The sequence below is a fragment of the Pelophylax lessonae genome (assembly GCF_965119305.1).
Source record: "Pelophylax lessonae genome assembly, chromosome: 5".
Lineage (NCBI taxonomy): Eukaryota > Metazoa > Chordata > Amphibia > Anura > Ranidae > Pelophylax > Pelophylax lessonae.
In genome coordinates, this window is record NC_138772.1 from 239,834,509 (window position 1) to 239,852,166 (window position 17,658).

Genomic DNA, 17,658 nt, shown 5'->3' on the forward strand with positions numbered 1-17,658 from the left:
CGCATTTTCGGCCGAACAGAATCTGTCGTGCAGGCATTAAAATTTTTGTTGGCCAACACCAGAACGGCCAATTGTTCGCCAGTCAGTACAGAATTCGGCCGACAATCAGCAGATTTGCAAGACTGAGCATGCTCAGAAAAGAAAAAACACACGGAAAGTTAACCATCACATGACATCACTTCTGCAGTCGTCTGTTGTTGGCCGACAAAATTCGTGTGCAGTCTTTTGCAGTTTTCAACAGACAGGACAGCCCTGGACAAAAGACGGCCGATCGGTCGGCCGATGATCAGTACGTGTGTACGAGGCATTAGTCTAAATGAAAAAGCCACTTTGTGCTCATGCTGAGATTATTGAAAGCATTTGTTATGTGTGTTGACTTGTAAGAAACTTTGATCATGGATGGCCAGCCAAACACTCATTCATTAGTGAACTGGTGATTTTGGTTTAGGAACCAACAGACCCAATTAATTACTTTGCTGGGCGTTTCCTATACTGGGTGGGTGTAGTTTAACCAAGGTTATATTAAGGGATGTATGAGATCATATCATTTGGCCTGTGGAAGGGCCACAGGTCTTTATGTCCGAATTTGCTTTTGGGGTGGGGGTTTGCTGGCATGCCTAAAGATCCATATTGCAGTAAGTGTATTCTGTTGGATGAATACTTTTCATGCTCTAACTGTTTGGTATAGTTTTTGCAAAGTGTGTCTTTATGTACTCTATACATTTTTTTTTATTTTCATGCCTCTGTGTAGCTGTATGTTCTACTGATTTGATGGTATTTAAATGAAAAGGCAGGCTCATGCAAACAATTAACATAAAAGTATGTTGGGTATGTTTTATGCTTAATACTAAGGTGTCTACTTATTTTGCTTGACTTTTGGATATTGTAAGCTCTATCTATCCATCATATGTTGTATCTTTGCACTGTAATTTGAATAAAAATTACTTGATTTGGGGGTTTGGGGGGGGGGGGGGCATTGCACATTTCACATTTCACATGCTTGCTTGAGTGATTACTGATGTTTTATACATGTTCAATAAAGCTTATTCATTTGTACACAGCTCCTGGTTTTTTGTTTTCTTTTCTTCATATTTGTCTGGATGTAATTCAGATATCTTTTGTGTCTGTTGAATGTAATCCATTTCTTGTATTTTTTGTGTGTGTGCAATGGCAGTACAGTATGAACTTGGGTAGGGTTTCTCCATTTACTCCAGCGAAGTGTGTGTGGTGTGTGTGTGTGTGTGTGTGTGTGGTGTGTGTGTGGGTGGTGGGTGGTGTGTGTGGGTGGTGTGTGTGGGTGGTGTGTGTGGGTGGTGTGTGTGGGTGTGGGTGGTGTGTGTGTGGGTGGTGTGTGTGGGTGTGGGTGGTGTGTGTGTGGGGGTGGTGTGTGTGTGTGTGTGTGTGTGGGTGGGGGTGGTGTGTGTGTGGGTGGGGGTGGTGTGTGTGTGGGTGGGGGTGGTGTGTGTGTGGGTGGGGGTGGTGTGTGGGGGGGGGGTGGTGGTGTGTGTGTGTGTGTGTGGTGTGTGTGTGTGTGTGTGTGTGTGTGGGGGGGGGTGGTGTGTGTGTGGGCTAAATTGTAAGAAAAAATTAAAGTGTTTATGTATATATTTAGCTAAAAATATATAAATTAAGGAATAATACAAAATTTCCATTCAGTCGCTGTGGATGAATGTAACCAAAACATTTAATAAAAAAATCACTAAAAATGATTACTAAATAAAAGATTGCTACAGCGCTCACTCACCTTTTTTAGTTGGCTTAGGTCAGTGATGAACCTTGGCAACACAGGTGTTTTGTAACATTTCCCATGATGCTCACCTACACTGCAGAGTACATGAGCATTTTGGGAAATGTAGGGCAAAAACATCTTGGGGGGGGGGGGGGGTTAAGGGTTACCATCACTGGCCTAGGTAAAACATTTCCAATACATTTTAGTTGTCTGTGTGCGCCATTTTTAAAATTAAGCAAAATCTCTTTACAATAAATTGCAAATGGCACATTGGCGTTCGCCCTGGACCAGAAATGACACCAAATTGGCTTGCACACATTCCAGCAAGAGGTCACAATCAACTGGCTAATCATGGTGAGGGCCACTTTCAGCTGTGAAGAAATGGCATTCATATGCAAAGTAAGTGTGTGTGTGGGGGGGGGGTCTGTGCTTGTAATCAGAGCATTGATTACCAGTGCAGACCCTTGGGGGATGCCACTAGAGCCACCAGGGATGCCCACCCATGCCACCATTGATGCCAATCAGTGCTCAGGGAACCTGTTAGTGCCCTCCTCATCAGTGCTGCCCATCATTACCATCTTTCAGTGCTGCCCACCAGTGCCAATCATTGCCCATCAGTGCCACCTATCAATGCCCATCAATGCTGCATATCAGTGCCACCTATCTATCTATCAGTGCTGCATATTAGTGTCTCATCAGTGCCTGCCAGCGCAGCCTCATCAATGCTCGTCAGTGCAACAAAAAACATATTGATTTACCAAATTTTATTACATAAACAAAAACACATTATTTTAGGGGTCAAACATTTAGGTCTTCTTTTTGCCAATAGAAAAAAAACCTTGCAGTGATCAAATACCACCAAAAGAAAGCACTATTTTTTATGAAAATACTGTCATACATTTGTGTTAGGTACAGGGTTGCATGACCGCACAATTGTCATTCAAAATGCAACAGTATAAAAAGCTGACTAACTATTGAAACATGGGAATAAATATTCCAGGGGTAATCATGCTCAGCTCAATGGTTTAGTGGTTAGTGTTCCTGGCTATAAACACTGAGAGCATGAGTTCAAATCCCAAGTGTGCCATCACCTTCTTAAATTTTAGACAGCTATAAATAAATACTGAAACTTGGCAAATGCATAATTGCACCCTGCAGATATGCATGTTTGTTTCTTGAATATACAAGGCCATTGACATGCAATTTTAGGTGATGTAGCCAATGTATTACTATGTGGCCAAAAAAAAAAATTATGGCACACAGGGTGTTATCATGGTTGGGCCTTGAACTCATGACCTAGCAATCTTTAGCTGTGAGCTTAGCCCACTACACCAAAGTGCTGAATACAATCAGATATGCCTGAAAGTTTCAGATGAATAAAGAATGAAGACTGCTAATTAGACAGCTGTGTAGTCTGCTATTAGAAAATCTAAAGGTTAAAACACATAAGATACATAACTATACCTTAAAATTAAAATAAACCATAATAAATGACATTGCTGTGTAATAGTGATTCAGAATAGACAAATTTCCTTTTATGAAAAACACAAAGGGAATTTGGCTAACTCCAAACTCAAATTCAGCCTAAGTTAACTCCAAACCCGAATTCAGTCTAAGTTAACTCCAACTCCGAATTCATTAAAGCATCTAGTTGATGGTTTAACTCCAGCCACTTACCTAATTAGGATGCAATGAGTTTAGGCTGGAGTTATTTCTGGAGAAGTGAGCAGCTCTACTCCAAACTTATACTGAATTAGGCCCTGTATGTCTGTAGTGCTGAGTTGGTTAATATTTACTCATCCATTCCAGTAGGACCCAGGTACAGCTAATGCTGAGGGCACATTGAACTGCATAGCTGCATTAAAAGATCAGTTCAAGCAGCTTGTAGCCATCTATCTTACTAGAACACTAACAAAAACTGAGGCATGCTTGGAATGGGAGGGGTTAAACCAGCCTGGTCAATTTTTTTGTTGGAAAGCGTCCAAATCCTTTATAGGCAGTAGTTAGACACAATTGTTTCTAAATCTTGTGTCCATCAATGAATTAGAAAAAAAAAGTAATTAACTGCTTCCCACCCTATTGTAAAATGATGGCCGGGTAGGAGCACTGTTAATCTGAGTAGATGTCATATGACATCCTCCCAGGATATGGCCGCTTTCCACCGTGATCTGTCACCTGCTGTGTCCACCAGACTGCTGTTGGTACCCAATGATTGCTGTGACCAATTACAGCAGATCAATGACAACTGGATGGCTTCTATTCATTGTGTACTATTGTGTTGATCTCTGTTTGATTGGTCACGGTGATCACATGGTACAGACAGGGCCAATCACAGCCCATCTGTAACATAAGTTGTGGTCAATCACAGCTAGTCACAATAGTAAACAATGAATGATAAAACGGTTGCTTATAACTGTGAAATTCACTATTCTAAGCAATCATAGTGGGTAAAAAAAAAATTAAAAATCCTTATCCCCTCTGTGGGTACTATGGTAACACTGTATTGCTCTGAACACAGTATATAAAAAAAAAAATGTAAAAAAAGGTTTTAAAAAAAAGAAAAAAATAATTAACCACTTCAGCCCTGGAAGGTTTTACCCCCTTAATGACCAGGCCATTTTTTGCAATTTGACACTGCGTTACTTTACTGGAAAATTGCATGGACATGCGACGCTGTACCCAAATGCAATTGACGCCCTTTTTTTCCCCACAAATAGAGCTTTCTTTTGGTGGCATTTGATCACCTCTGAAAGAAGGTAGAAAGCCTATGCACTGCTAGTTGGGTAAAAGAAAGAAGGGAGTCAAAGGGGAAGTAGATATTGGTAGGATATAAATAATTGGACAAATTCCCACACAAAACCAGCAGCCAATTCTGTATTTTCACAAACACTAACAGAAATGAAGGTATGTATAGTGAACCGGCGCTAGTTCGAAAAAAAAAAACATGTAAAGCATTTAAAAAACGCATACAATTCACTAAATATGCATAAAGCTTATATACCAGATTAAAAAAAATGTTATCCAATGGATAGGAAGAAAAGCAATGTCAAAACTGGTGAATGGATCCAAATATCAAAGGATATAAAATAAAACGCATCCAGCAGCCAAGAATTTTTTCTAAAAAATGAGGAAGCGCATCAAACAGCAAAAAAATTCCAAGTAAATAAAATGAGATAAAACATGTGCTGCAGGTGGAAAATAGAAGATAGAAGGCTATTCACAAACACATGTGATGTATGACCATGACACATTCAAGGTATGGTGTTGAAACCATAATCAAAAGTGAAAAAATGAAAAAAAAGGTGTTATGAATAAAATTGTGTCCTAATGTTCAAGTGCCAAGTGAAATGCAAAGTGAAATAAATAATGTTGGATATAACTAAATGCAAAATATCAAATACAATTTCTTGATCAAATATATAAACAAAATAAAGAATGTATCTATATATAAAGTCTTAATGCCAACAAAGTGCTTCACACTCTTTGAACCAGTGATAAATATTCACAATATAAAGTCCATGTGCAATCAAAGGATGAAGTGACTGATGGTGATTTCTTAAAAGTAAATCAATAAAAGTGACTTTAGTAAAATCCAAGTGATGTGATCCAGCGTGACCAAAAAATCCAAAAAATAAGTGCCATGGCCGCTCACCTCACATTGCACCAATATAGGCGCTTAAGCTGGTATCCACTCCAAGGATGGAGATGATGGGTTTCTTCTTTTCTTTTTCTATTGGGGGCTTTTTTTGTGGGGGATCTCATGCCTTCCACTGACTCAATGCGACACTCCCAGTAGCTCAAAGGACCCTTGAGAAAGTCACGTGCTTTGTGACGCAATGCGTCTGGAGGATACCGGGTGACGTTACTTCTGGTTTACGGCCAATCCTTTGATTGCACATGGACTTTATATTGTGAATATTTATCACTGGTTCACGGAGTTTGAAGCACTTTGTTGGCATTAAGACTTTATATATAGATACATTCTTTACATTGTTTATATATTTGATCAAGAAATTGTATTTGATATTTCGCATTTAGTTATATCCAACATTATTTATTTCACTTTGCATTTCACTTGGCACTTGAACATTAGGACACAATTTTATTCATAACACCTTTTTTTCATTTTTTCACTTTTGATTATGGTTTTAACACCATACCTTGAATGTGTCATGAACATACATCACATGTGTTTGTGAATATCCTTCTATCTTCAATTTTCCACCTGCAGCACATGTTTTATCTCATTTTATTCACTTGGAATTTTTTTTGCTGTTTGATGCGTTTCCTCATTTTTTAGAAAAAATTCTTGGCTGCTGGATGCGTTTTATTTTATTTTATATCCTTTGATATTTGGATCCATTCACCAACTTTGACATTGCTTTTCTTCCTATCCATTGGATAACATTTTTTTTAATCTGGTATATAAGCTTTATGCATATTTAGTGAATTGTATGCGTTTTTTAAATGCTTTACATGTTTTTTTTTTTCAAACTAGCGCCGGGTCACTATACATACCTTCATTTCTGTTAGTATTTGTGAAAATACAGAATTGGCTGCTGGTTTTGTGTGGGAATTTGACCAATTATTTATATCCTACCAATATCTACTTCCCCTTTGACTCCCAATATCTACTTCCCCTTTGACTCCCTTCTTTCTTTTACCCAACTAGCAGCGCATAGGCTTTCTACCTTCTTTCAGAGGTGATCAAAAAGCTCTATTTGTGGTAAAAAAAGGACATCAATTGTATTTGGGTACAGCGTTGCATGACCACGCAATTTTCCAGTAAAGTAACGCAGTGTCAAATTGCAAAAAATGGCCTGGTCATTAAGGGGGTAAAACCTTCCGGGCTGAAGTGGTTAAATATTTTTTTCTTTTTTAAAACCTTTTTTTAATTTTTTTTTTTTTTTATACTGTGATCAGAGCAATACAGTGTTATCATAGTACCCACAGAGGGGATAAGGATTTTTAATTTTTTTTTTACCCACTATGATTGCTTAGAATAGTGAATTTCACAGTTATAAGCAACCGTTTTTATATTCATTGTTTACTATTGTGACCATTCTTGTTTTGGCGCTATATTAGCGAACCAGTTTCACGTTTTACGTAGTTTAACTCTCACTCCAACTGCAGAGGAGTAACTGTTGGCTACGTAAATCGCAGACGCATTTTTCTGATAATGAATTCTTTATTATATGGTTTTTACTTATCCTGGGAGAAATTAATCCTTTCATTTCATTTATATCGCTGAGAAAAACCTATTAACCAGTGTTGCAATTAAGTTTGTATTTTACACAGTTAGTCAGGTTGAAAAAAAGACACAAGTCTATCTGGCTCAACCAATAAAAAAAAAAAAAAAAACAGTAAAGAAAACCCAACCATACAATCCCATATACACAATCCTATACCCGTAGTTGATCCAGAGAAAGGCGGAAAAACTCCTACAGCAGGGGTATAAAAATTCCTTCCTAATCCCCCAAGAAGCAATTGGATATTCCCTGGATAAACTTTACCTATAAATATTAGTACCCATTTATAATATGTACACCAAGGAAAGAATCCAGGCCTTTTTTAAAGCAATCTAGTGAGCTAGCCAGAACCACCTCTGGAGGGAGTCTATTCCACATTTTCACAGCTCTTACGGTGAAGAAACCTTTCCGTATTTGGAGAATAAATCTGTTTTCCTCTAGACATAAAGAGGGCCCCCTTGTCCTCTTTGTTGACTTTAAAGTGAATAACTCAACACCGAGTTCACTATTTGGACCCCTTATGTATTTATACATGTTAAACATATCCCCCCCTTAATCTCCTCTTCTCAATAGAGAATAAAGTCAGTTCCTCTAATATTTTCTCATAGCTTAGCTCCTCCATGCCTCTTATCAGTTTGGTTGCCCTTCTCTGCACTTTCTCCAGTTCCCCGATATCCTTTTTAAAAACTGGTGCCCAAAACTGAACTGCATATTCCAGATGAGGTCTTACTAATGATTTTTACAGGGGCAAAATGATATCTCTCTCTCTGGAGTCCATGCCTCTGTTAATACAAGAAAGGACTTTTAATACAAGAAAGGACTTTGCTTGGCAACCACAACGTCAACCTGCGGAGGAACCTGCACAACAGTTGAATAAGGGGAAAGGCATAAATCAGCTGATACCAGTACCAAGGCACCACCAACGTGTCTGTGGCATCCGCCAGAGGATCTCAGGCCCTGGCCACGAACCTTTCCACCTTTTTGTTAAGACAGGACTCGAACAGATCAACGCACGGAGTCCCCCACCGGGCACATGGGAGATGAAAACACCTCCGGATGCAGGGACCATTCCCTCTGGTCCAAGGACTGATGACTCAGATAGTCCGTCTGCCATGTCACCACTCCAGGGAAGCGAACCACGGAGATAGCTGCAATGTGCACCTCGGCCCATGTCAAAATCTCAGCCACTTCCTAGGCCGCCCGGGCATTCCTGGTGCCCCCTTGTTGATTGATGTAAGCTAAAGCCAGGCATTGTCGGTTTGAACCCTAACAGGGCGACCGTGCAACTGAGTCGCTCAATGGGGCAGGCAGAGCTTGATCGCCCTGAGCTCCAGGACATTTATTGGCAAGGAGGAGTCCTCTGTCTACCACGTCCGCTGGGCACACAGGGTGTCCAGTACTCCACCCCAGCCCGTCAGGCTGGCATCCGTGGTGATCACCGTCCACAAGAGGGGCAGAAAAGATTTGCCCTGACTGACGGGCGACAGAAGCCACCGCCAAAGCTCCGACCTCGAGAAACGACTCAAACATATCATCCTGTCCATCCATGTGGATCCCTGTTCCATCTGGCAAGAATCTCTGCTTGCAGAGTCCTTGTGTGAAACCTAGCAAACGGGATCGCCTTGAAAGCTGAAACCATCAGCCCCAGGGACCTTATGCAGGTCCGTAGGGGAGGAGAGATCGCTGTCCCTGAGGGACCTGATCTTGCCCTGCTAAGTCAGAGGTTTCTCCTCCAGGAGAAAATTCCTGGGCACTGTGAACAGGTTTGAATAAAAAACACAAAATCTATCCCGCTGAGGAACCGGGACAATAAGGCCGTGAGCAAGAAGATCTTGCACTGCCCCCTTGAGATCCGCTAAATGACCAGGAGACAGAAGGAAATGTGATGGAAAGAACCTGTCTGCGTGGCGAGATCGGAACTCGATCTTGTACCCTGAATGAATCAGTTTGTGAACCCATTTGTCCTGAATTAGAGACGTCCAGGGTTTCTGAAAGTAACGCAGAGGTTCCCCCACACCCCTGAAATAGGTAAGGGTGTCCCTTCATGTGGAAGAAGATTGAGCACCAGACTGACCTGTCTGGGCTTACCAGACCAGGACTCTTTATTTCCGCCGGAGGCCTTGAAAGATTACCCTTTTTCCTGCGCCACTGAGGCACGGAAGGCCCCTGGTGAGCCTTGAAGGAAGGATCCCACCACGCGCGGGGTACTTTGCCTTTTGCAGATTGGGGCAGGAGGGTACTCTAACCCCCTGTGACACTCTTGACAATCTCATCCAAGGATTCCCCAAAAAGGCGTTCCCCCATATAGGGGATCTCTTCTTTGAGGCATGGTTCGCCGACCAACCCTTTAGCCAAACCAATGCGGCGGAGGGCAATCCCCACCGCAGACAACCATGCGACCAGGTGGGCCTCCTCCAGGGCATCACACAGATGCACCATGCACCATGGCCTGGGCCATTTGGTCTGTGAGCTCGATGAGAGTCGGGGGCTTTGCGGAAGCCAAAGACAACCCTCTTACCTCACTGGGTGGGCTCATCATCAATGTTCAAAGTCTCCCTGACGGAGCGAACAAGTGCTTCAACCAAAGCGCGTTCCTGCGCAGCAGCGGAGGAGGACTCATCCTCCTCACCATCTGAGTGTGAGGACTGGGATCCCTTGGGGAGGGCGTTGTCCGTGGCAACCATATCAGGCTCTGAATCAGAAGACTGAGAGGGCAGCGGCCATTTTTGAATATGAACTTGTGACATGACAAGATCAACTTTGGTGTGATCTTCCACACCACAGCCAGACCCATTTATACATCTCCCAACTACGGGCCAACCAGTGTCAGATATGACACTGAAGGAAATGTTATCAATATTCCACAAATCTATGCAAAACAACATCTTAACATCAATTCAGTACTGTCAGAAAGAACTGCACCAGATGGGAGACAGAGTGGACGTAGTGGAGATCAAAATGGGAGAGTTTGTGCAATCTCATAATGCTTTAATTGATTCTCACCTCTCACAGCAAGAAGACATACAACGCTTGCAAGCTAAAATAGCTGACTTGGAGGATAGGTCGAGGCGAAATAACCTTAAGATAAGGGGAATCCCTGAATCTATACAAACGTCTCAACTACCAGGTTTTGTGCACGATCTCTTCTCCAAAGCCATGCCTGACCTCACGGACTCTGATCTTACCATAGATAGGGTACATCGTATCCCGAAACCCTCTTTTTTATCTCAAGAGACCCCCAGGGATGTATTGGTGAGAATCCATTTTTTCCAAGTGAAAGAAAAAATCCTGGACACCTTTAGGAAAAAGGATCGTCTTCCTGATCAGGCTGCGTCACTACAGATTTTTCCGGATTATTCCCAGCATACCCTCCAAATGAGGCGTAACCTTAACACAATAACTAAAGCTCTTTGTGACAATAAAATATTGTACAAGTGGAAATACCCGGCTAAGCTATGTGTGACCCATCAAGGTTCAACTTCTCAGATTACTACTAGGGAACCAGGGCTAAGATGCCTTCGCCAATGGAACATCCTCCCAGATAAAATCGACCTGCAAGAAGACAGCGACGATCAGAAACCACGGCATCTACAACCTGATTGGCAGGTCGCCAATCGTTCTTCTAGATCCACTCACTTTTTTGAGCTAGATGGAGTGAGACCCCCTGTTTTTCTTTTTGAATAGCACCCTACATCGTGCTTTTTTTTCTCTCATTGAAGATGCAGCTACAGCTGCGCACTTGATCCGTTTGGGCCTCATTTTTTTTTATATATGTATTGTCTGTCTGTACGATTGTTTGTATGTTTATATGTTGGTTTTTTATTTTTTATTTTTCTTTTTCTTCTTTTTTTTCTATTCTTATTTCGTTTTGCTTTTTCTTGCAGATCAGGCTTACGATGAACACACGAAGCCTTATACTACGATCGATACGAAATACCATCATGCTTTGGGTTACCCTTCGGACCGGCACTTAAGCCCGGCCGAACGGTCGTTTTTACTTGACTTCCTACTCCATGCTGACCGAACCACCTTAATTATAACTCGGCACTGGCCAGAGGTTTTCAAACCTACTATACATCTAAGGTACCATCCTCCTAATATATATCAACAACTCATGCTCCAAAACAGTATGTACTACTATGTCTTTACAACTATTATCTTTAAATGTCAGGGGGTTAAATCACCCGGCTAAGAGGTACTCCATGTGGAAGGAAGCATGCTCCCATAGGGCAGATATTCTCGCCATTCAAGAGACACATTTCCAACTAGACCACAGCCCGAGATGCTCCCACAAGGATTACCCGCACATTTTTCAATCCTCAGCAGGGGAAAAAAAAGAGGAGTCTTGGTGGCAATTAGAGATTCAGTGTCCTTCACCTCCAATAGGGTGGTGTCGGATACAGAAGATCGTTACATTATACTTAACTGCACTATTGATAATTGCCTATACACCATAGTAAATGTGTACGCCCCCAACACGCATGAAATGAGGTTTTTCCGCAAACTGTGGGTAAAAATTAATAAACTTAAATCAGGGAGATTAATTGTTTGCGGAGATTTTAATATGGTGGCAAACCACGGTATGGACACTTCCTCTAAAGGAAGATCTTCGGCTCCTTCTTTAGCTACATTTATCCACTCTGAGGGGCTCCACGATATGTGGCGTTATCAGCACGCGGAGGAGAGGGATTATTCCTACTTCTCCGTGAGCCATAACTCCTACAGTAGAATTGACATGTTTTTAGTTGACATACAAACACTATCGTATGTCACCCATACATCTGTTTCTCCAATAACATGGTCAGACCATGCCGCAATTCACATGTCATTGTCCCATCGCCCTGTTTCCCCTGCTACATTTCTGTGGCGATGTAACAACTCTATCCTATCAGATCCAGAGTCCCTTAAATTTCTGAAAGCCCAGCTGGAAGAATTTTTTTCTATCAATAATACTCCGGATATAGATCCGGCCATGCTGTGGATTACACATAAGGCCTTTGCGAGGGGACTCCTCATTCAGTTGGGGGCTAAGCTGAAGAGGAGGTTCAATCGCAAAATGGAAGATCTTATTCGCGATATCCAAGTTTTGGATACTGCGAATAAAAAGTCCCCTTCTCCATCCAATGCTTCTAGACTGGGTTCCCTCCGTGCTGATCTTAGAAGACTCTTGTTGGAACGTCACGAAAACATGCTAGCACATCTCCATATGCAGTATTACTCTGCACATAATAAAGCAGGTAAATTTTTGTCATCTAGGATTAAGACGAAGAGAGTTAAAACGAGGATTGAAGGCATTGTGCATCCACATACGGGTAACAAACATTTACATCCACAAGAAATAGCGGATGCGTTCGCTGATTACTACAGCACTTTATATAGTCTTAAGCTAGACAAAGACACTCCTCAACCGACGGACGCATCCATTCGCGATTTCCTACACAACCTTCATTTTCCGACCTTGATGACTGACACACTAACACAACTAAACAGACCATTCACTATTAAAGAACTGATGGATACACTTGCAACTATGCCCATAAACAAGTCTCCAGGCCCTGATGGATTCACAAATGAATATCTCAGGTCCATGCAAGATCAACTTGCACCCCACCTTTTGAATCTTTTTTCAAACACGGTTAAGTTGGGTATATTACCCACTGAAATGTTACAGGCTAATATCGTTACAATCCCCAAAGTGGGTAAATCTCCTACTGATCCCGCTAGCTACAGGCCGATATCTCTCCTGAACAATGATATTAAGTTATACGCTAAACTTATAGCTAATAGGATCGCATTAATTTTGCCTACCTTGATAAAGGAGGACCAGATGGGATTCGTCAAGGGGAGACAGGCCCCTGACGCTACAAGGCGAGTCATCAACCTGCTCCATCAGGCTGAGCGCACTAAAACGCCTTCTCTGCTCTTATCTATAGATGCAGAGAAGGCGTTTGATCGCGTCCATTGGGGGTATATGAGTGCAGTATTGGAAAAGTTTGGTTTCATTGGACCGATTCTTTGGTCTATTATGAGTTTATACAACTCCCCAACCGCTAGAGTGCTCTCCGCGGGCACCCTATCTAAAACTTTTCCAATACTAAATGGCACGCGCCAGGGCTGCCCACTCTCCCCTCTGATATTTAATTTATTGATCGAACCCTTGGCGGAAACGTTAAGACAAAACTCTAGGGTTTCCGGCTTTAAATCTCAGCACTTACAACATACCATCACGCTTTTTGCTGATGATATAATTTTGAGTTTGACGAACCCCATCGTGTCCCTACCTGCCGTCCATGATATTTTGCAAACATTTAGCAATATTTCCTACTATAAGGTTAATTTTGATAAATCAGTGATCCTAAACATGGGTATACAGGGCCACGCACTTACTCAACTTAAGCAAAAGCTACCCTACACATGGACCCCCCCAAGTTTTGCAATATCTGGGTATAGCTTTGACATTTCCGACCTCAGGGCTACAGACATTTAATATGCGATCACTGTTAACTTCTATTTCCAATGACACTAATAAATTAAAGAAGACAGAATTATCATGGGCTGGAAGAATAGCTGCATTTAAAATGACGTGCCTTCCTAAGATTTTATACATCTTTCGCGCTCTTCCGATTCACATTCCTAAACACTATATCAATTCACTCAACAAACTCCTGCGCACCTTTATCTGGCAGGGGAAATGAGCAAGATGCGCATATTTACATATGATACGACATAAATCAGTTGGTGGGTTGGGACTACCAAGCCTTGAGGACTATTACCATGCATCCCGTCTGGCTCCTCTACAGTATTGGTTTACCCATAGAACCCATAAAGTATCTCTCCCGTGGCTTCCAATAGAAGCCGCACTATCTAATTCACAAGATTTATATACATTACTTTTGGCAGACATGTGGAAACCTATAACAATTCAGACCCTCCCGCTAACAATAAGAGCTTCTTTACAGTCTTGGCGTTACCTAACCACCCAATTACAGTCACAACCACAGCAAAATAACATATCAGTTCCCATACCCTTATCAACAATGAGCATTTTGCTTCCTTGTGTTCATATTAATAAATTGGTGGCAGCAGGTATTGACACAGTCACGCAATTGTATCAAGATAACATTATTAAATCTTTTGCAGCCCTTCAACGAGAATATTCGCTCACCCACCAGGCTGTCTTTGCTTACATTAGCATAGTGAGCTTCATATCTAAACACCCACTCCCTAAACTTGAAATCCCTCAACCACTTTGGAAATATCTTACAGATCCAAATTCCAAGTTTAAAGTTATATCGCTATTTTATAATCAATTACAGCAGAAACTTATCTTTTTTAAATCATCTTATATGATGAAATGGGAAAGAAACCTCGGTTTGTCCTTCTCCAACGAGCAATGGAGATTGGCGATACGCATGTCTTATAAAGAAACACAATGTGTCACACACTGGGAACAATTTCAGAAAATAATTACTAGATGGTATCTGACCCCCTACCGCCTGTCCACAATATACCCTAAATATGATTCATTGTGTTGGCGTAAGTGTGACCAAACTGGCACAATTTTTCATATATTCTGGTCTTGTAAAGGCCTCATTAGTTTTTGGAGGAAAACCTTTGAAATACTTTCTGAAGTTTCGGGTATATTGATCAAACCCGAACCCGCAATAGCGCTACTATTTTTGGGTATTGAAAAAATACCATTTGATATCAGAACGGTGTTTATACACATATTGATAGCAGCCAAAACGGTTATCGCTAGATGTTGGAAACAACCTATAGCCCCTTCCCATATAGAGGTAATAAGTTTAGTTAACCAACACTTCTCCTTGGAAAAGGCATATGCCTATTCTGTGTTCCGTAGTAATAAATTCCATAGTGCTTGGCTCCTCTGGCAACAAAGCCCCTACTTCCATAGTGTCTAATGGAATACTAACGCCAGTTTATGGCGTGACTCAAGGCATGATGGTATTTCCCTAGGTATTCCCTAGGTATTTCCTGGGTACTTCCTAGGTATTTACCAGGTATTCTCCTAGGTCTTGAACGTATACAGTACTGAATCTTTACGTTTCCTGTTCTTGCTAGATATAATGTCATAATGTAGTGTAATCTACTAACATATTTATATTTATCCTTTTTTTTTTTTTCATTATTTTAATTTATTATGCTTTTCATATGTTTGTCTTCCTTTTGTGAAAAAATCAAATAAAAATTAATTGAAGCAAGATCAACTTTGGACGCCAAAATTTCAATGGCTGCAGATAGAGAAGCTAGGGAAGGTGATCCGGATGCACATACAAGATCAGTGGGGACATTTTCACCGTAGGACTCCATTTAGGCAAAGATATAAAAAAAAAAAAAAAAAAGGAGTGCTGGCCCTAAAATCGGCGATTGCGGTCCGCACCGCGGTCCCACGCTGCTGCTGGAGCCCCCCTTAACAGAAACAGCTAACTGAATAAGCAAGTGTGGGAATGCCCCCAAAAGACTAAAAAACCCCTACACAGTGTCAGAGAGAAAGACAAACCGCTTCTCCACGCTTCTTCTGCAGCTGAAAGATCTGAAGTGCCCTGAGCCACACAAAAATGGTTGCCAATGGAAAGTATAGAGAAGCACAGTGACAGCGCTGACAGTTGAAAATTGGTCTGGGCAGGAAGGGGGTGAAAGTGCCCTTTATTGAAGTGGTTATAGTAATAATGCAGTAATAATGCAATTTAAAAGACATTTTCATTAAAACACTGGCAACAGATTCACTCTTTGGACTTTGTATTTTTTTTAACATCAACATACAGAAATAATGGCATTAGTGATTGTTCTAAAAGTTACTTAAAGTTTAAACAGCATCCAAGATATTTATAACAGAATACCACCAATTTAGGATCATGGGTTACTAGTGATAAGATGTAACTATATAGAGAAAATAAAGGTTGTCCTTAAAACTTTAGATATTAAATAGTAGAAAGGTATGTCCTTGAAGAAAAAAACATTAAAGCCTCAGGGGTTTCATGTACAGAAAAGGGCTTATTAGGATAGGCAGTAAGGAATACTATGTAGGGAGGGTAGAAGGAGTTTGAAGGTGTAGGTTGTTGGGGAATTTAATGAAAATATGTTTAGTGAGGTATATGTGTGTGTGTGTGGGGAAAGAAGAGGACAAAGAGTTGGAATGAAAAAGGATAATAAAAGGAGCGAAAAAGAGGGAAAAAAAGAAAAGGCAAGGAGTAGAGGGAAAATGAATAAAAGGGTAGATTTCAGAGTCAAGCCTTGTAATTTGGATAGGGATGAAAAAAAATATATAGAGGGCCAGAGATGTCAATGTTTTTTTGCTTCTATTAGGGCCATTATTTTTTTCTGCATCAAAAATGCATGGAAAGTAGGTCATATGGTTTCCAATGACTTAGTTCATACCAGTGCTTTCCAGTTCCAGAAAAAAAAAGTGGAACATGTTGCATTTTTGCTGCACTGGACTGTACTGGAACGCTGTAAAATGCACAAAAAACAAACCAGAATGCACCAAAAACTCACTGAATCACACATGTCCTTATTTAAGAGTAAGAAAAAAAGAGGGGAATAAAAATGCACTAGACTGCATCAAAAATGCACCAAAAATGCACTGGAACACATCAAAAAACGCGTCAAAAACGTGCATGCAGAAAAGAATCTGGAACGCATCCAGACTGCATTTCTTTGGTGTGAACTGGCCCTTGGAGAAACACTCTTTAGATTTGATGTACAAAAACCATCCCCCCAGAGTCCTCTGTGACATCTCTTGCTCTTTTTGATGTTAGTCCAAATATCGGCAAGTGCATTGTGGGATAGTATCAACACAGCAGGGGCCTGGTTATTTCTGAGGGGATGAGGAGGTAGCCAAAATTTATTTTTTTAAATGACAAAAATAGTGACAGTTAACCTTGCTGGCGCTGAAAGTATAGCACCGTAGAGAACTTCTTGTGGCAAATTCATCTGCAGCTTACTGTGCAGGTGATATTTGATAGCTGTTGACTGGCAGCCACATTTTCCTGGGGTAATCACATTGTAAATAGGGTGAATGAGACTGTGGCATGCCAAGCAAATTCTATTGAATATATCACTTGGAAGAAAAGCAGTAAAATATTTACTGGGCAAAGTTCCCAGCGATTCCATTATAATATTACTTAAATATCTGCTAATATTCAAAACAGTAAAGAATGCAGAATTGGGCAATAAAAATAGTACACGCTTAGGAAAAAAGTATTCTTTATAAAAAAAAAAAAGTAAAAATAATTTAAATTGGCCAGTATTTAACATACCCAACATTCGTAAACAGTCTACAGCATTTCAGAACATTACAGACATATACAAATTTACCTTAGCAAAGGTATCTAGTTTTTCTTTGTCGTATAAAATCCTTAAACCGCCAGAACACAATGGACAGCATGCTCCTGAGTACACAAACAAAAGAAAAGTCAGTACCATTTAAAGATCCTGCACAGATTTGTCATGTATCCATTAACGATATAGTGTTGTAATGATCTAGAACATGTACAGTGCAATAGGATTTAGTACAAACTGCAAAATAAAAACTGGATTTTTGTCTTACCGTAAAATCTTTCTCTCTGATGTTCACTGACAGACACACCTCCATATCTTCTTGACCCTTGGGTTTATGCTGCCCCCTACAGGAGTAGGACACTAGGCAGAAATAAGTTT

General features: G+C 40.8%; 1 protein-coding gene across 2 annotated transcripts in view; it reads right to left on the minus strand.

Annotated features, from left to right (window-relative positions):
- Positions 1-17,658, minus strand: part of RECK (reversion inducing cysteine rich protein with kazal motifs) — a gene marked incomplete at its 3' end in the record, with an annotated part of 1,214,950 nt that overhangs the window by 31,060 nt on the left and 1,166,232 nt on the right. For both annotated transcript variants that reach the window (XM_082258598.1, XM_082258597.1), the window contains exon 19: positions 17,317-17,390. In XM_082258598.1, coding sequence (XP_082114724.1) covers positions 17,317-17,390 — 74 coding nt within the window. The remainder of the gene's footprint in view (positions 1-17,316; positions 17,391-17,658) is intronic.